The sequence below is a fragment of the Agelaius tricolor genome, unplaced genomic scaffold, assembly GCF_023055355.1.
Source record: "Agelaius tricolor isolate 1412-34295 unplaced genomic scaffold, bAgeTri1.0.p SCAF_24, whole genome shotgun sequence".
In the NCBI taxonomy this organism is placed as follows: domain Eukaryota; kingdom Metazoa; phylum Chordata; class Aves; order Passeriformes; family Icteridae; genus Agelaius; species Agelaius tricolor.
The window spans coordinates 7,152,731-7,170,068 of NW_027269284.1; the positions used below are offsets into that span (position 1 = coordinate 7,152,731).

The following is a 17,338-nucleotide window of genomic DNA, read 5'->3' on the forward strand; positions in this document are numbered from 1 at the left end:
GTCTACTTTAAAACTTTAGATACACTTAAAAAACTTTTACCCAAAACCTGAAAAAAAATGCGGTGCTTTGTCCTTGCCTATCAACTCCACATTTCAAGTACAGTGAGAAGAAAGATTGTAAGGAGTTGTACTGGGTCTTTACTGTTGGCAAGTTCTAAATGAGGGAAATGTGCAGTTACTTGGGAGGGAGGCAGGGGTAGGAATAGAAATTATACCTTTGATTTAAAATCATTTGAGTTCTTCTAGGGCACTTTTGAGTCTCGTATTCAGGAAGATGGTTTGGCAGTGCATCATTCATGAGATATTAATAAAATAAGGAATATTCTCATGCTAAGGAATATTCCTCTCCTGAGAAAGAGGACAAAGAGTAATGCAGGTAACATGCAGCTGAGGGGCATCATCAATAACTTTATTTTCTGGGTATCTAAACAGATCTGCCACTAAGCTTTTGTGTTGTGTGTATGCTTTGTGTACACAGGCAAATGAGTCTGAATTCCTTTGTGGCTTCCAGTACTCTGCAAGAGTGATTTTCCACTTGTGTGTTTCGTTCTTTTTGCCTCCAAAAAGGATTCATAAGTTGATTGTATTGGAAAAAAGATCTGTGAGTTGTTTTGGGGTTTATGAATGATTAATGGTTGTGTTCTCACCCTGCCCATTTTTAGGTTAGTTTATCCTATACATATGAGACAAAAGATGCCCTGTGTTTAGTGTTAACCATCATGAATGGAGGGGATCTGAAGTTTCACATATATAACATGGGGAATCCTGGCTTTGATGAAGAAAGGGCTATTTTCTATGCTGCAGAGCTCTGCTGTGGTCTGGAGGATTTGCAAAGGGAGAGAATTGTTTACAGGTGAGTTGAGTGTCATCTACACTTACTTGTACTTTTCCATGTCTCTTCAGCATTGAACATATTAATTGTTTCCTACTAAAACAAGTTTGTATTTTAATTTTGTAGGAAAAGAATAAAAAAATATTGTTAAGTTATCCTTTTCATGGCATATCCCTAGGAATATATCTCTTATGTCCTCTTGCTGTTGATTTAGGTCTTGATGCTTGATATATTTTAAAACAGAATAAAGTTGATTCAAGGTTTGTTTGTAAAATGAAATGAAACTATGATTTACAAAGCAAATTAATTTATAATTTTAATACATAAGTTTAAGGAGTATGGCATTGTATTCCTGCCCACTCTAAAGTAGCTCACAGAGGGGTCTAGAATTCCCTGGCTGTGTTGCATGTTACACTCACAAGGGTAACAGGGTAGTCATAGTTCATGTGAAAAGCTCCTTCTTCTGTTTTAATTTCAGATTCCTCCAATAAAATTATTATTGCCTTTAAATGAATGAAACTATCAGAAGCTTTATGCATTGAAATTGAGATTGTATTATTTTAATGCTCTGTTTTGTATTTGTATATCCATCATTTAACCCCTGGTATGCATTAATGTTACAGAACAAGCAAAACAAACTTAGTGGTGGACCAAGAATGCTTTTTTTATACTTGTGCTGTGTAACACCAAGTGTCACACACACAGACACCCAGAGTGGGAAGTGGCAGAGCCAGAGTGAATCAGCCTTCTGCTGGTGGTTGGATGTGGCTCCCTAGAGAATTTGGCCAATCTTGCAATATTACACCCTGTGTTTTGGTATACACATAGGAGGGACGCAGGGGTGAGACATTTCATCAGCTACAAGTAGGTCATTTTACATTGTTCAAATGAAAACAAAACTGATTGTTTAAAATACAAAATAACAACAAAAAAACCCCAAACAACACAAAAGACCCCAAACCACAGCCCTGTGTTTAGGCCCAGCTTGTTAGCTGTTTGCCTGCAAGACAACCTTCAAACTCTTATGTCAAATCCTAGTGTTCTTCAGTTCTTTTTACCTCTGATCTCTCCTGGTTTCTCTGCTATTGTAATCTTGTATTTAATGTCCATTTATTAACATTATGGGGATTGTTGAGACTTAAAACCATGGGAAGCAGAGCATCTTTATGACTTTTGTGTACAGTTAATCTCATAAGATAATGAAATTTTACCACGAATACACATATTACAGAACATCAATTAACCAATATTTGGGGGGAAAACCCTACTTAGATTTCTTGGTGAGCAGTTTTGTCTCTTTTTGAATGTCAACTCTAGAGTCATTCTTCCTAAAATCTTTTATGTTATTCAGACTCTTCTTCTTGTCACAACTGTATGTATATATGTATGGATCCATATTGTTTTTAAGAATCTATTCCAAGAACTGATTCTTTAGCCAACTACTGGGTTTTATGTGTCTATTTCTGCCTTATATTTATGGTGGAATAAATCTAAGAGACCGTCTCAGTCCACATGCTTACTGATGCATACCACAAATACACACATATAAAAAATAACCATAAACCATAAAAAATTAACAATATATATTATAACAATCTATAGTGCACTATTATAAATAATAATGTACATTATACATTTTATACAAATTTTCATGCCTATAAATATGTGTATATATCCTCAGGAGAATCTGCTAGGGGATAAATCCTAGAACAACTTCTGATTCAGCTTGAGTGACTCCCCAAATTTTCCTTGAGCAGAGAAAAATTCAAACATTCCATACAATATTTTCTTTTGTTCTATAAGTAAAAATGCACAAGGTGCAAAATTGCAATGCTGAATTTATTGCCCTTTTAGTATTTCCTGAGTCTTGCTATCATTTAATAGTTAAAAAATGTTGTTTGTGAAACTTTGATGTTTACAGAAAAGTAATAGGAAATTTCTAGAAAGTTATTGCAAAGAATCTTAACTAGGTGAAGTGTCTAGGAAGCTTTAGAAGTTGCATGACCCAGTTAAAGAAATTGAGTGAAATATAGCAAGGGGTCAGCATCAAAGTGCAGCAAACACTTGTATTTTACCACTGGGGAGTTGTAAAGCTGATACTCCTCAGGAGAAATGTTGTTCACTTATGAGCACAAATTTGGTTGTAAATACTGGTTCTTTATATCAGGTTTTTAGTGTTGTGTTGCCTTTGTTAATGTAAATCAAATAGCTATGTTAATGGAAATTAAAGAGGATTAAAGAGTTCAGGGACAGTGGATCTAGTTCTCTGGTTAAACTATTTGTATTATAGGCCATCAACTTCACAGCTTTTTTGTTTATAGGTGGAACTGGAAAAATTGCTTCAGTCAGAACCAAGAAATCTTCTGTTGAATCTGTTGCTCTTGAGGGCTAATAGTTTTGTCCTTGTTTAATTCACATTTCTGTTTTTGAATTTGTAGAGACTTGAAGCCTGAGAATATACTTCTTGATGACTGTGGTAAGTAAAAATTAAAATTATATTTGAAATCAGGAATTATACCTCTAATACCAAGCCAGAAATGTAAGGAATTTCTTAATGATAAAAGAGACCTAATTGATGAATCTTAATTTAGCAAAGAAAATACTGCCTTGCTTTTTAGAAAGCAGGGGAAAATTTTGGGGTCAACCATGATTATGTTTGAAGGGTCAATTTTCTACCTTCAAATGGTTACTTTTTCCCTTTTGCTTCTCATTTTCCCCCTCCTCTTGATTTAAGATCACTAAAATTTTTACATGGATTTGTTTTGTTTGTCTTTTCCTCAATTATGGAAACATGATTTGTTAGATGGGGGGGGCAGAATTTTACTAAGTAAACCAGAATGTTTAGACAGTAAGAAGAAATCTGAGCTATTTCTCTGTTAACATTTTGACTAAAAGAGGTCTGATGGTCTCTGATGCAGATGTGGCTGGAAGGAATCAAGGCAGTACAAACAATATGAAGAAATGTTTGTAGTCTTTTGTTTGTCAAAAACCAAATTAATTCTCTTTAATGACTTTGTATGCAAGTCATTACCAGAATCCTTTGAATTGACTGTGGAACATGTGCAGGAATTCTCTTCTAAGCTGTGGATTAATATTACAAGTTTGTTCTTGTAACTGCTGAGCATTTTAGTTGAGGAAAAACTGTTTTTGAAGTCATTAGCACACTATTTTTTTTAAAGTCAGCATGTTCTGACTGATAAATTTCAAAAAAGATGATGCTTGAGAGGAGTCACTTTCCAAGAGCTAAAGCTTTGCTAAACATCAAATGCATTCTTTAATTTTTCTCTCCAGCAATGTCTTAAAAAAGCTGAAGGCTTCTTTGAGGAAAAATGTAGCCTTGCAGGACTGCACTAGAATGCTTCCTCTCTGCCAGGGATATTTTGATCTAGTTCCAGAGAGCACAGGAGACTAATTAGAAAATCGCTTCAGGAGCTCAGATCTTGCACTTAAAAAGGAGTTCATCAGATGTCAGGGAGTACAAGAGCATCTGAATGTATTTAAAATAGCATTTGCTGCTCCAGAGCATTACCTTATTTCCAACCAGTATATAGAGTGGTACTTGACTTTCTCCTCTCCCTCTCTCTCTCTCTATCCCCTGATTATCTAACACATGTACATAAGAAATTAATCTGCTGTTAATTAACTAATATTGATGCTGTAGAGCTTTTTGAATGCCACAGCATATGTGCACAGAGGTTAATTGGGCATTGGAATGGGCTACCCAGAGAGGTGATGCAGTGTCCACTCTTGGAGGCTTGCTAAATAATGTAAATCACCTTGGGCTGCCTGCTTGCTCAGAAGGTTTTACCAGAGCCCTTCTGCAGTCCCTGCCAGCCTGAATCATTCTGTGAGTCTGTGATGTTTCTGTAAACAACAGTTTCCCTGTCCTTATAACCAGTATTAGAAATAAGGGTGGGTTTTGCTCTTTTTTTCCTTTTTGCAACAAATCTTTCTACAAAATTGTTTTAGAATTGAATTGAAAATATAATTGTCCTTTCTTCTGTCTAGACTTTTACATTTTTATTGAGAAAGTACCTTATGTGTTTTTACATTAAAATGTCAATACAGTTCTTGCCTTGAAATGTCTTGAATGTGCTTGAAACAGTTCAGGAGTCTATCCAACAAAGAATGGGAATATCCATGGGAATGTAAGGGAGAGTGGGGTGGATTTAGTCCCATTGCCCTGCTTGGACTGTTCCCCACTGAGCAGTGCATGACAAACCAGTCTATTGCCAGGTGATTTCTGTTAGAGGTACAGCTCTAAAGGGAATGTGTGATAGGGGAAGGTCAGCTTGAGACATTTGGCTGATAAATGCAGTAAAAGCTGTTTTCCACTTAGGAGTGATTCATGAGAAGAGGAAATCCCAGAATTGAACTATGTTACCATATAAATAATTCTGAGTGGATTATTGACTGGGCTGCTCTTGGTTTGGGGTGGGAGTGGGGACAGCAACTCCAAGCACTCAGGTTTGGCATTATTGGGGTACTTCATTACAGGAAAACAAGCTCTCAGTACAGGCTACAGTTTTCTCACATTTGGAATAAATTAATTTTGAAGTTTTACTAAGGAGTCAGAAAGCTAAGTGCTTGTGGTGGGTATGCAGAATGGAAAACCACAAGTGTCTGATGCATAGATGCAGAATCTGAAATGAGCATTTCTCTTTGTCCAAGAACAGTAGCCTATGCCAAAGCTAGGAATTAGAGTGCTTATAGCAAATTATTTTTGTATGACCTTCAGAATATCAGTTATATCTGTGCCTCTCTTTCTTCACATTTTTAAGGAGGAGCTGAATAAAACACTCTTTTCAAGTTAAGTTAAATAAACTTAGGGCTACATGAATCTTTTGATACTTTGCAGTGGGGTTTTTTATGAGATGTGCAATAGAAATTTTTTGTTTTAAAAGTGATAGTACTTCATTATTTTACTTCATTAATTAGCTGACTATGTATAATTTATTTTAACATAAATAGGACATATCAGGATTTCAGATCTTGGCTTAGCTGTGCAGATTCCAGAAGGTGAAACTGTGCGAGGACGTGTTGGGACTGTTGGTTACATGGGTATGTAAAGCATCCTTTGCTAGTTACATTTTACCAGAAAATTTGCTTCTGTGAATATAAGAACTGTATTGGACCTGGATTAGTTACTAGACATGTTCTAGGAAGAAGAAAGGTTATAATATGCATTTGTAGATGTTACTTAATTATAAGCCTACAGATAAACTTGAAAACTTAACTGAAAACTCCAGCTTTAGGCAGAACTTTAACAAAGCACCTAATTGTTTCTTGAGATTCAAAGAGATTTATGGTCACAGATAAACAGAGAAATTACTGTGACAATACATTTCTTTCCATGCTTTGGAAAACTTCATTCTTGGTTTTTTTTTCATTCTCTAAAGAATACTGGTTTTAAGCATTCAAGAAATTAAGTTTTTCTCTTGAATATAAACAGAGTTCTCACTGTAGAAATTTAAGTTTCTTCAAAGTACAGAGGAGCCACACAAACATGTCTGCACAGGGCCTAAAGAGAGTACCTGAGAGTTTTTCCAATACACACAATTAGTCAATTTAAAGTGAAATGATGTGGGTGTGTGTTTGTTTTTGTTTTGAAGCTCCAGAAGTGCTCAAAAACGAGAAGTACACGTTCAGTCCAGATTGGTGGGGCCTTGGCTGTTTGATTTATGAGATGATTGAAGGACAGTCTCCATTCAGGAAGCATAAGGAAAGAGTTAAACGCGATGAGATTGACCGCAGAGTCAAGGAGGACCAGGAAACATACTCAGACAAGTTTTCAGAGGAGGCAAAATCCATCTGCAGGATGGTGGGTGAAGAGACATAGAGGTTTGAAAATCAAATTTCTAATCCTTTTAAAGAGACCAACTACTTTATTTTAAAATCTTGAAAAATTTTTAGAATGGGATTTCCTAAACCTTTCTTTAGTTCACATGAAAGTTTGTGATTGTTCATGAGTTTGTGATTGTTCAGTTATCAAAATTCAAGAATTCAGAACTTTTCTCAAGATGAAGGAAAGCTGCATAAATTGATTATTCATGACATGAATGAAATGGTCTAGTACTGCTTGGAGCACTTGTTATAGATGTTATAGATGGAGTGCAATAGCAGCTTGGATGCTGCATGGGAACAAGTGGCAGAGTAGTTCACCAGTTTCTTCACCTAAACATTATCTACAAGACCATTTTTTTTTTCTCTCTCTCTCCTCTTCTTAAATTTATACAGAAAGCTTCACAAGTTTTCTATACTAGTTAATGCAAGATATGTGCATTACTTCAGCCCATAGGAAAAAAATGTAAGTCTGTATCTCCTGAAAGGAAAGCCTACTGCAAAGTCTTCTCAACATGGCATTAATTAAAATATTTTCATATAACTTTGGGCATAATCTTCAAATCATGTGCTTTCAGGGGTTCTTTTGTCTGTTGAAAATATTTTGTTCCCAGAATGTTGTTGTTTGGGTTTCCAGTTAATTTTGATAGATGATAAATTGAGTTAATAAGAGGCCAAGTAGCAAAATAAACTGATTGAAGGACATTGTATGTAGGTATTTTTTTTAGTTGTGGGATTGTATCATGCATCTGCTTTTTTTCCATGTATCTGCAGTTACTTGCTAAAAATCCAGGGGAACGACTGGGCTGCACTGAAGGAGGAGCTGCTGTTGTAAAGCAACATCCTATTTTCAAGAACATCAACTTCAAGAGGCTGGAAGCTAACATGTTAGAACCTCCATTCTTGCCAGATGTAAGTAGGTGAGACAGATTTGATTAGTATCTAAAAAGACAAGAACTGTCATAATTCTGTTAGCAGTCATATGAACTCCAGAGAAACTTTGAAGTTAGTTACACTGGTAGGAGAATGCTATTGTGGCTATTGATTATAACTAATTGTTTTGTGGTGTTTCATCTGAGATCACAAAACAATTTACAATAGTGGTATTTCCCTAGGGAGCTTTGTAGCTGATTTCTTGCCCCATAAAAGTCCCCTTCCATTGCTCAGATGCAGAAGAAATGAGGAATAGCTTTGAAGAAAATATTCCAGAGTTGAAAGGAAGGTGACAGAAGATGAGTGAATTATGATAATCATTGAGATCCAGACAAGCTGTTTCTGGCTTTGATATTTCTTTTCCCTTACTTGCAGGATGGATAGAATTGCTCAGGTTACTTATGAAGAGCATCTTTGTATTTCTGTTCCATAGAATAATGTAATTTGGTGATCAGCAGTGTGAAATGTAAAATTGCAGACATTTTGCTCTCTTTTGCTCATCTAGAAAAATAAAAGCAAACTAAGAGTCCCCAGATCCAAAACTTTAATGAAGTAATCTTGTCTTGTACTGCAGCCACGTGCTGTTTATTGTAAAGATGTCCTGGACATTGAGCAGTTCTCAACAGTGAAAGGAGTGAACCTGGATACCACAGATGATGACTTCTATTCCAAATTTGTGACGGGTTGTGTCTCAATCCCTTGGCAAAATGAGGTAATGCACATTTCATAAAAGATTATTTTCTTTAATACAGCAGTATAGAATATTTAATAAAATATATAATTATAATGATTTTCTCTAGGAGATGTAAAGACATTTCTGCTTTGGACTTCTTTGCTGAGAGGCTTAAAAAGTTTTCTTTTCCAAAAACATAAGGAACTTGCTAAAAACTGAGATTTATGGTAAATTTGCATGAACAAAGTCTGGCATCTTGTCATCATAGTCACAGCTTACAGAACAGTATTAGTATCTGTAAGACCACCCTTTCCTTGCTCTTCAGTCCCATGTTACTCAGTATTGTTACTGTTGCTGTTCACAGGAGAGGGATGCAATGTTATTCCAAGTGTTCAAAAGCAAAGAGGTGCAGTGCAAGCTGTTTGTGTATAGCCTGTGTATCAATAGAGTATCCAAGTGACAGCAATACAGAATTGCAGACTCACCTTTTTCAAGGTTTCCAAACAAACAGTTCAATATCAGTTGAGTCAGACTTTCCCTTAAGAGTGTTTTGTGTGCCTGGTGAATGAATATTCTAGTAGTCTGCATAGAGTACTAGAATTCTGCTGCCTCTGCATGCAATTCAAATCTATTTTACTGTTTCAGCAAGAGCACTCAGTAACAATTACTTAAAATTGTAGTTCTTGTTATGAATTCCTTGTCCCCATTATAATTTATTCTTGACTTTCTGAAATTACTATTGTCTTGAATTCTACTAATGTCATTTCTCTCCCAGTATGATTGCATTTTATTTAAAGCTTGAACACAAAAGATGAGCAATTTCTGAATAACTTGGAGGAAAAAGTACATTCCCCTCTGTTTTCCTTTTGTTTTTTTTTGCCTTACATTAAGGATATTTGAAAAGGTGCCATTTGACATAGAGAGCTTTCACTGAGAAACAGTGAACCTTGGAGAAAGAAGTATTTCCTATACTATGTTGTAATTCTAAACTTCAGAATATGATCTAGTCATTAAAAAATGCACTGCAGCTTAATAACTAACCCTGCAGAAAGGGTTAAAGTTGGAAGTAGTTGTAGAATTCTTGTGATGGCAATTCCTTTTCTTCAAGGGAGAACTGCAGATTTAATTTTACGTTTGTGCTTATTTTTTCTTTTAATTCATGTTACTGAGCTTTCCCTCAAATTTTTGCCTCTCAAGACTTTCTCTCACCATTCCATAATTTACCCAATGTCCTGGTTTACAACAAAAGCAGGCTGCATTTCTTCTTATTCCTCTTTATGCCCTCTCTCCCTCTACAAGGTATATTCACAGTTTTAAGCTGCACCAAGGGAAATATAGGTTGGATAACAGGAAAAAGTTTTTTACAGCAAGAGTGATAAATTACTGGAATGGTGTGCCTGAGGAGGTGGTGGAGTCACCATCCCTAAATGTGCTTAAAAAAGCCTGGATGTGGCACTTGGTGCCATGGTTTAGTTGAGGTTTAGTTAGGGCTGGGTTGGACTCAATGATCTTGAAGGTCTCTTCCAACCCAATGATTCTGTGATTCCTTTGGCTGCCAGCTGCTGTCACAGATGTGTACTGGTGGCACTTACTGGTAAATGCCAGCTGGATTTGGCCATTAGCCACTCCCCCCCTTCTGACCCTGCCTGTTGGTTGTGTTTTGGCATTCACTCTTCCTGGTGTCCTTTCTGTACCCAGTAATTGTGGTTTTATTTCTTTTGTTTCTGTGTACACAGACAAAGATTATTTCAAAATCCTTTGCTTCTCTCCAGAGACCCATCTTCATTATATCTTTTTTTTTCCTCCCACATCATGTTTATTAATTAAGTTCAGTCCAGGGCATAGGGATATTTCATTTTTTTTGGCTGGCCTGCTCTAAAATGAACAGAATACCTGAAAGAAAAATCTGTTTCTGGTTCTAAAAGCTTCTCTTTATTGCATCATGAGCATAAGAAAGGCAAGAATGCAAAAAAGGCAAGGGAGTACCTGACACCTGTGTGAGAGTCCTCTCATTGCTATTCTTTATTGGTTGAGTACACAAGGAGAGTCAATGTCAGCTTTGTGCTTCCTTTTGGAGACAGTGGTGTAGTTTGGCTGATGAATTTTTAAGTGTTAGGAGTACCCAGCCAGAGTAAATAGGTAATACCTGCAACTTGTTTGAGAGGCTTTTATGGATATTTCATTTATATTTCATATGTTTCAAAGATGATTGAAACGGGATGCTTTGAAGATATCAATGCATATGAAACTGATGGTACTGTGTCACCAGACAGAGAGAAGTCTCCTAAGCCAAAGAGAGGCTTCTTTCACAGACTTTTTAGTGGAGAGGTAAGGGCATTTATTTTCTTTCATTAAATTAACTTCCATTCTTTTGTTATTAATTTGTGATAGGAAAACCAAGTTGCTCACTGCATAGTGAAACTAATGAAATCTGGTTTGTAATGGCTTTGCACCTCCACCACATTTCAGAAATTATGGCAATCCCTAGAACTACAGGAGGCTTTCCTGCCTCAGCATTCTGTCCTCCTCTAGTTACCTGGGTTCTGTTAAAAACTGTTCTCTAGACCTTCCTTTGCTAAAGAGGTTAATTTGAGTCTTGCTTCTTATATATTTTACCATTTTTAAATGAAACCTGTGTACATGTCTTCAGAGATAATTGAGGTCCTGTGTAAAACTAGTAATAAGTAGTAAATTTATAAGCAAAAATAAGTATCTATCCAATAAATAAGTAAATAAGTAGAAATATCCCCAAAATAAATGAGAAGCACCATGAAACTAATGTTAAAATATCTTAGGCAGTTTAATGTCTTCACCAAAACAATGACATAATAGATCTTTACATAGCTGATAATGCACAGCCTTTTCTTACACACAGACTTCTACTCTTTAGTAGAAGCATTTCCTGTTCAGAGAATTGAGTATTTACCACCTAGAAGACACATCATGTATTGTAATTGTCTAGAGGATATAAGAAATAGACTATTTGTAAAGGTTTGCAGTTGAAAATGTTATATACAATTCTGCTTGCTCAGTGTGCCTGCACTTAGAGAGGAAATATGTTGAGAAGCTTGAGTATATTCCAATAGTGAACACTTGGGTAGAAATTACTTTTGCTTTCAAGCAGAAATGGAATTTTAAAATTGCTAGGTGCATATTGTTAAGTAGCCACAGCAAGGCTGTGTATTAAAATTGCATGAAGAAATTTTTTGTCTTCAGCTGGCAATTCACCTTTCTAAAATGGTACAATGCTAATGGAATGTATAATAGTCCTGTCATTTTTAGTTCATCCTTTCAAATACACTTTCCCCCCACTTTGACTAATGGAATAGAAGGGATGGTTGAGTGTACTGATATTCTCACATAGCTAAAGTTAAAGCTTGTGCCTTACTGTAGTCTTTTCCAACCAAAAATCAGCAGGATTTGTACCTGTCCCAAGATATGGTTCTATGTATTGAGAAGAAGTCCTAAGAAATGAATATGGTTTGACAGTTTTCAGTTGGTTTTGAACTAATAGGATTGCAGTTAATTGTCTTGTGAAGTTAAAAGAAGGAAAGAACTTTAATTGAATTTTAACAATTTGAGATTTGGGCTTGAGATTATGGATTCCTTTGAGTTTTCCAAAGCATTTATTTAGGATGGAGTAAAATGTGCTGGAAAAATACCCACCCCCCAGCCTTTCTGTGCCCCATAAAACACACAAATGAACAATAGTATCAATTCTGCAGCTGAGTTGTCTGTTTGTCTTCTCTTGCAGGTCTGCTTTAAGTCTGATTGCAGTGATGATGAGCAGGAGTCCTCCAGACTTTAAATCATTTTATGCTCATCAGAAAGGATGAGCAAGCATTAAATGTTTTATATCTCTGTAGCAAATTGTATTATATATATTTTTTATCTGAGTTCAAGGATTTTTGTACATTTGTACTTCATTTGTTTTAAGATGTATATTTTCACTAAAGCTTAATTGTACAAAAAGCAATGAGTGCCATTTGAGTGAGTGTGTTTCTGTATGTATTTGATTTATCTTGATTATTTTTTCCCAGTGGAATGAATCTAGAAATACTAAAAGGATTTTAAAGCACAGAGATAGTATCTATGGCATCACTGTAACTTGACTTTGTATGCTCCTGGTAAAACTCTTCTTGATCATTAGGATCTTTATTAGCAATTTTCTTAACGGTAAAATTGATGTACTGATAAATTTAATAATTCTGGTATTATCCAGCAGCATGGCAGTGCTATTACCTAATGTATCTCTCAAGCCACTGCTAAGAGAAAAAAAGGAATTCCGTGCACTGTGGCCAGCTATTAGGAATTGCTCTTTATTATCAGGCTCTGTAGAATCTCTTTCTGTATTTCTGTATAAAGAGAACTTTGAACATTTAGCTTAATCCTCAAACTGAAGTATCCCATTCTTCTCTTTCCTACCCATCTTACACATCCTCTCCACAGAGTTTCTTGGCATGAACCATGCAAGTTGACCTATGCCAAAATTTTTTAACTATATTTTCAAAATTTTGTTGTCTTTACTGAAACGATTTCTTTTTACCTGTGGGGACACAGTTTTATTTTCTTTTATTTTCTGTAAATGGAATTGTTTTTAACTCCATGTAGGATGTTATGGTTTTATAATGGGTTAAAAAACAAAGCATGGGCTCTTCTTACTAATGTCCTCTCTGCTTATGTTGTAATATGCAATGTTCTAGGGTTGACAGTGATCACTGCCACTGGGGGAAGGGCAAGGTAGCATTAAGTATTGAATTTAATTATGTAAGTATTTTTTATAGCCTTTTAAAACAAAAACATTAAAATATGTTTTTAATGATTGCTTAATACAGATGTGGAACTGGTATTGAAGTTTGTTATGTTTACCTGATGTCCATTAGTAAAACTGACAAAAGCTGCTTGAAAGCTAGGCACACTTCCATTCTTCTGGACTCACTGTAGGTCAGACCCTTTATTATGTAAACTTGTAGTAAAACTTCATCTGGGTATGAGAGTCAATTTAAAGAGCACATTTCATTAAGAGCCTCTTCTGTTTTCAAAATTGGATTGGATACTTGAAATATAATGGAGTTGGGGACATGATTTTAGTTTCATATTTTGTTCTGTATTCTCAAGACTTGTCTCAACTGTGCATGTATTCACTGGGGCACCAACTGGACCACACATGTGTTGTACACACAGAGCAACTGAATAGCACCCCCGCCTCAAAAAGAAAGGTCCCTCTTGTGATCTGCAGACCCACTGGAAGAAACTTCAGTTGCTTCTGACAAACTCACAAGATATATTTGATATTCAAGCCCATCATCAGGTTTTAATTCACGGTATTTGGTCTCTAAAGACAAAGTTTTAATGGATTAGAATTTGAAAAAATTGGAAAACCAGTGTGTTGCAGAACCCTACTGGGGCTCATCTGGTGTCTCTCTGAAATTGTTCCTCTTGACTACTGTGCCACAGAAATGAGGAATGAGCCTATTTTCCTGTGTTTTCAGTGCATTTTTCCTCCAGTCTAAAAAAGCACACAAGACAGCAAAATTACTCTTTTAGAGAGTACAAAGGGAGAAATTGGCAGAGGGAGAGAGAGTTTGAATGAATTACTGGAAGATGGTCTGATGTAATAGTGAAGGGATGGGAGACTTGACAGAAATATCTGAAGTAAGGGTGTTGGCTAGAACCATTATGTGTGAGACAATGAGCTGGCAGTCTGACCTGACCCTCTTTATTTTGTACCACAGCAATAGAAGAACTCTAAAAAGAGGGGAATGGAAAAATGGAGAAGCAACAGAAGGGTTTTATAAATACCTACATGGTTGGAGAAGTCATCGTTTCCCTGATGAAGGGGTTTGAATTTTTAAGATCTTAGGCTTGCTGTTCTGAGGCAAAGGTGACTGTATAAACAGCAGACATGCAGGGTGACAGTCTGGATTTAATGTCTGTGTAGGGTAACTTGAAATTTGGGCAAGAATACCACAGACACAAGCTGAATAATTCTTATGAAGAAAAATTTTTGTGAAGAAAATTGGTTTTAACAGATTTAAAAAAAATCTGAAAGTCTATTTATCATGTATTTCAAGTTTTCTTTCTGTATGGGATGGAGAGGAATCTTAAAAAAAATAAAAATCACTTCTCTATTTTGGAGTGTTGAGGGTTAACATATATTTTCCAGGAATCTGTGAAGAAAGAGGGCTAAATGAAAAGGGAAATTGTTCCTAAGAAGTGGTTATTTACATGTCTGCTTCTTTGGAAAAAGGAACTCCTTGTAAAAAAGTGAGAATTTGTTTGTTTTTATGATGTTTTTCTTAGTTTAATTTCATAAATTTTTTCTTAAGTTCAGAATACTACTATTGAATTGTTTTGAGTGAGTACATGTTGGCAGGATTATGATCTAATTCCATTGGGTTTGGGGTTAGGTTTTTTTTGGTTAGTTGATTGGTTCTTCCCCAATAGGCTCAAGATGGCATTATTGTCCTATAAATTTATCCTTTTTGGCTAGAAATACAAGCATGTAATAATGACTGCATCTTATCTGCTGTGAATCCCCTGGAAAATCAGAAAAAACAAGGAAGTGGAAGGCTCAGCAATCAGCATAAGTCTCCTTACACAGCACATGGAGGGGAAGATGTTATGCTGTTCAATCTAAGGTGACTACCTTGGTTAAAGGCCTTCTCTGGAGTATAAGGAGCTGGGAGGTGCATCTTGAAAGCAGGGAAAGGCTAAGGACAGGGGAGAACACCTGAAAGCAAAATATCACAGTGTGAGAAATTTAATATGAACTTAGCTCTTGATTTTTTTTAGGACAAAACTGGGACAACGAAGGGGCAAAATACCAGGTTGTGTTGACAGATTATGTAGCCTTTTACTACATGAAACTATTGGGATGGGATGGGGGAAGCCAACATAACTTCTTGTAATTCAGCATTCTCTAGACCCCTGTGTTAGAAGGCTCTAACAACCCAATGTTCTACTGCTGCAAGATTTGGAAAGACCTATGGAATTCCATGGAGTTGTTTGCATGAGATCAACCCTCCTTTCCTGTGGTGTGTGTTTCCAAGCATTTGTGTATGTAAATCTTCATGTTTGCTTGTGAGTACCTCAAACCTCTCTATTTAGCTCAAAATTCAGAAACTGTGAAACAATGTACCAGTGTCTTATTGGTTTACTTAATGCTTTTCAATGTTGTGACCAGAAGAATAGAATCTTCATGCCTCAGGGTTGTTTTTTCTAGTAAGAAAGCTGTCAGCTTTTCCCTGCCCCCTGAGGTGTGTTCAAAATATAGAGATGGTGTTGTTTCTGGATTATAAAAACAACAGAACTGTCTCAGCTGAAAAAAGGAGCACTTAAAACTAATAGTAAGTAGGAAAAAAACCCCTGTGGTATGTCTGTAACAAGAGTGTTATTGACAAACCTTAGCCTTTAATATCTCTTGTCTCTCTTTTTTTTTTCCCCAAATCATCCTTAAAACAGTAGTCCTGAATGGTTTTGAGTATGAAAGAGAATTATCTCCAAAACAGAATAAAATCATCTGGTTTATAAATCAAATATATAAGCAAATATAATATAAATGCAATTAAAACCAACTAACAACCCATTCTTAGAATACACTTCAATTATTTTTCAGACTACACTGATGTAAGAATTTCCTCATTGCCATTTGTATGAATGGAGAATACTTGTTTACAAGTTACTAAAATATGACAATAAAAGTAATATTTTTCTATGGTTTACACTTTACATTATATGAATTTAACATTGGAATTATCATCTTCATTTTAGTATAGGTTTTCAGAAAACACTTCTCTTTAGGAAGTTAAATTTGAATTATTGGAAAGCATCTTTAAGCTGAAGTCATATTTACTTTTAATTACTCACTTGGCTTATTTGGTGATGATGATGTATTTTCTGTTGAATGAAACATTCTTTTTTATTTCATAATTGTTCTTGTGGTGTAACTTAAATTTTGCACATGAGATGTAGGTAACTTTTTTCCATGATTCAGACATGTCCAAACCACCAGAATTCTTTCCAGGCATAGGAAGCTGACTGTTAAATGTGATGTGTTACTTCCAGCATCTCCAAACCACTGACTGTTCTTGTGTGAGCTGTTTTCCTGGACGTTCTAGCATTGTAATTCCTGAAATAAAAGCAAAACACTGCCACATATCTCAACCACATGTATTACTGTCTAATGTGATTTATTTACCATGTCTATTGTGGTAGCTGGGATAGAAAAAGGAAAAAAAAAGAAAATTGTAATTAAAATAAATTTCCAATTTATTGAAGCAGAAAATGTCTCCTGCATAGTGTAAGCTTTTTACCAATGTAAGATAGTTGAATCCAGGAAAAAATGCCCTAGTTCTGCTGCACTGGCTCAATTGATACCTTATCTCATGGTCTGGATCTTCTGCATAAATTTCCATGTGAAAAGACTGAATTATCGGCATGGGCTGTTTTTCATTTGCACATTTATTGTAATTTTATAACATGAGTTGAAGGACAAAGCCCCCAAATGCTCTCCAAAAGGGCTTCAAATTAAATGACCTTAAAAAGACACAGCCAGGCTGTGACATATTGCAGATTGTCTGTGCATATGCCAAACCAGTGGGCCACTGAGACTGCTCCTGAAGTCCCATGGAGTAGGACCAAGTACCTGCTGAATTGTTCATGGAAATGCAGAAATGCTGGCCAAAGTGAGACTTCAGGATAAGGTGAAAAATACTCTTGACATGCTCATCTTAAAAACATTAAATCAGGAGGTAACTTAGGAGAAAAGTTAAGAGCATGTTTCTTTTTCTCCTGGAGGCTGAGATTAATTAGTTGTCATCCCCTAAATTTCAGATTATCATCTTTTAGATATGCACTGTTAATTGGAACTTCATTTTTCTTCGTGGCAACACTGACTTTACAAAAATGCTTGTTCTCTAATCCTGCCTTGCGTTTTCTTGCCCCTTGCCTGGTTTACATCGCTTTATTTTTGCCAGTGCAGGTGTTGTGAGGCAGATCAGTGACATGATCCACGCAAAACCACGGATCAGTTTGGGCCAGGAGAACCTACTGATAAG

At 35.9% G+C, this 17,338-nt stretch overlaps 1 protein-coding gene across 3 annotated transcripts in view; it reads left to right on the forward strand.

The window, feature by feature from the left end:
• GRK4 (G protein-coupled receptor kinase 4) overlaps positions 1 to 16,450 on the forward strand; it is a 38,720-nt gene extending 22,270 nt beyond the window's left edge. The window contains exons 9-16 of one of the 3 annotated variants that reach the window (XM_071447430.1): positions 663 to 853; positions 3,271 to 3,308; positions 5,804 to 5,893; positions 6,445 to 6,653; positions 7,448 to 7,585; positions 8,181 to 8,318; positions 10,485 to 10,607; positions 12,034 to 16,450. In XM_071447430.1, the coding sequence (XP_071303531.1) occupies positions 663 to 853; positions 3,271 to 3,308; positions 5,804 to 5,893; positions 6,445 to 6,653; positions 7,448 to 7,585; positions 8,181 to 8,318; positions 10,485 to 10,607; positions 12,034 to 12,087 (981 nt within the window). In that variant the 3' untranslated portion in view covers positions 12,088 to 16,450. Of the gene's footprint in view, positions 1 to 662; positions 854 to 3,270; positions 3,309 to 5,803; positions 5,894 to 6,444; positions 6,654 to 7,447; positions 7,594 to 8,180; positions 8,319 to 10,484; positions 10,608 to 12,033 lie in introns of those variants that run through there. The other 2 variants (XM_071447431.1, XM_071447432.1) reach the window with 2 other exon arrangements.
• Positions 16,451 to 17,338: the final 888 nt, after the last annotated feature.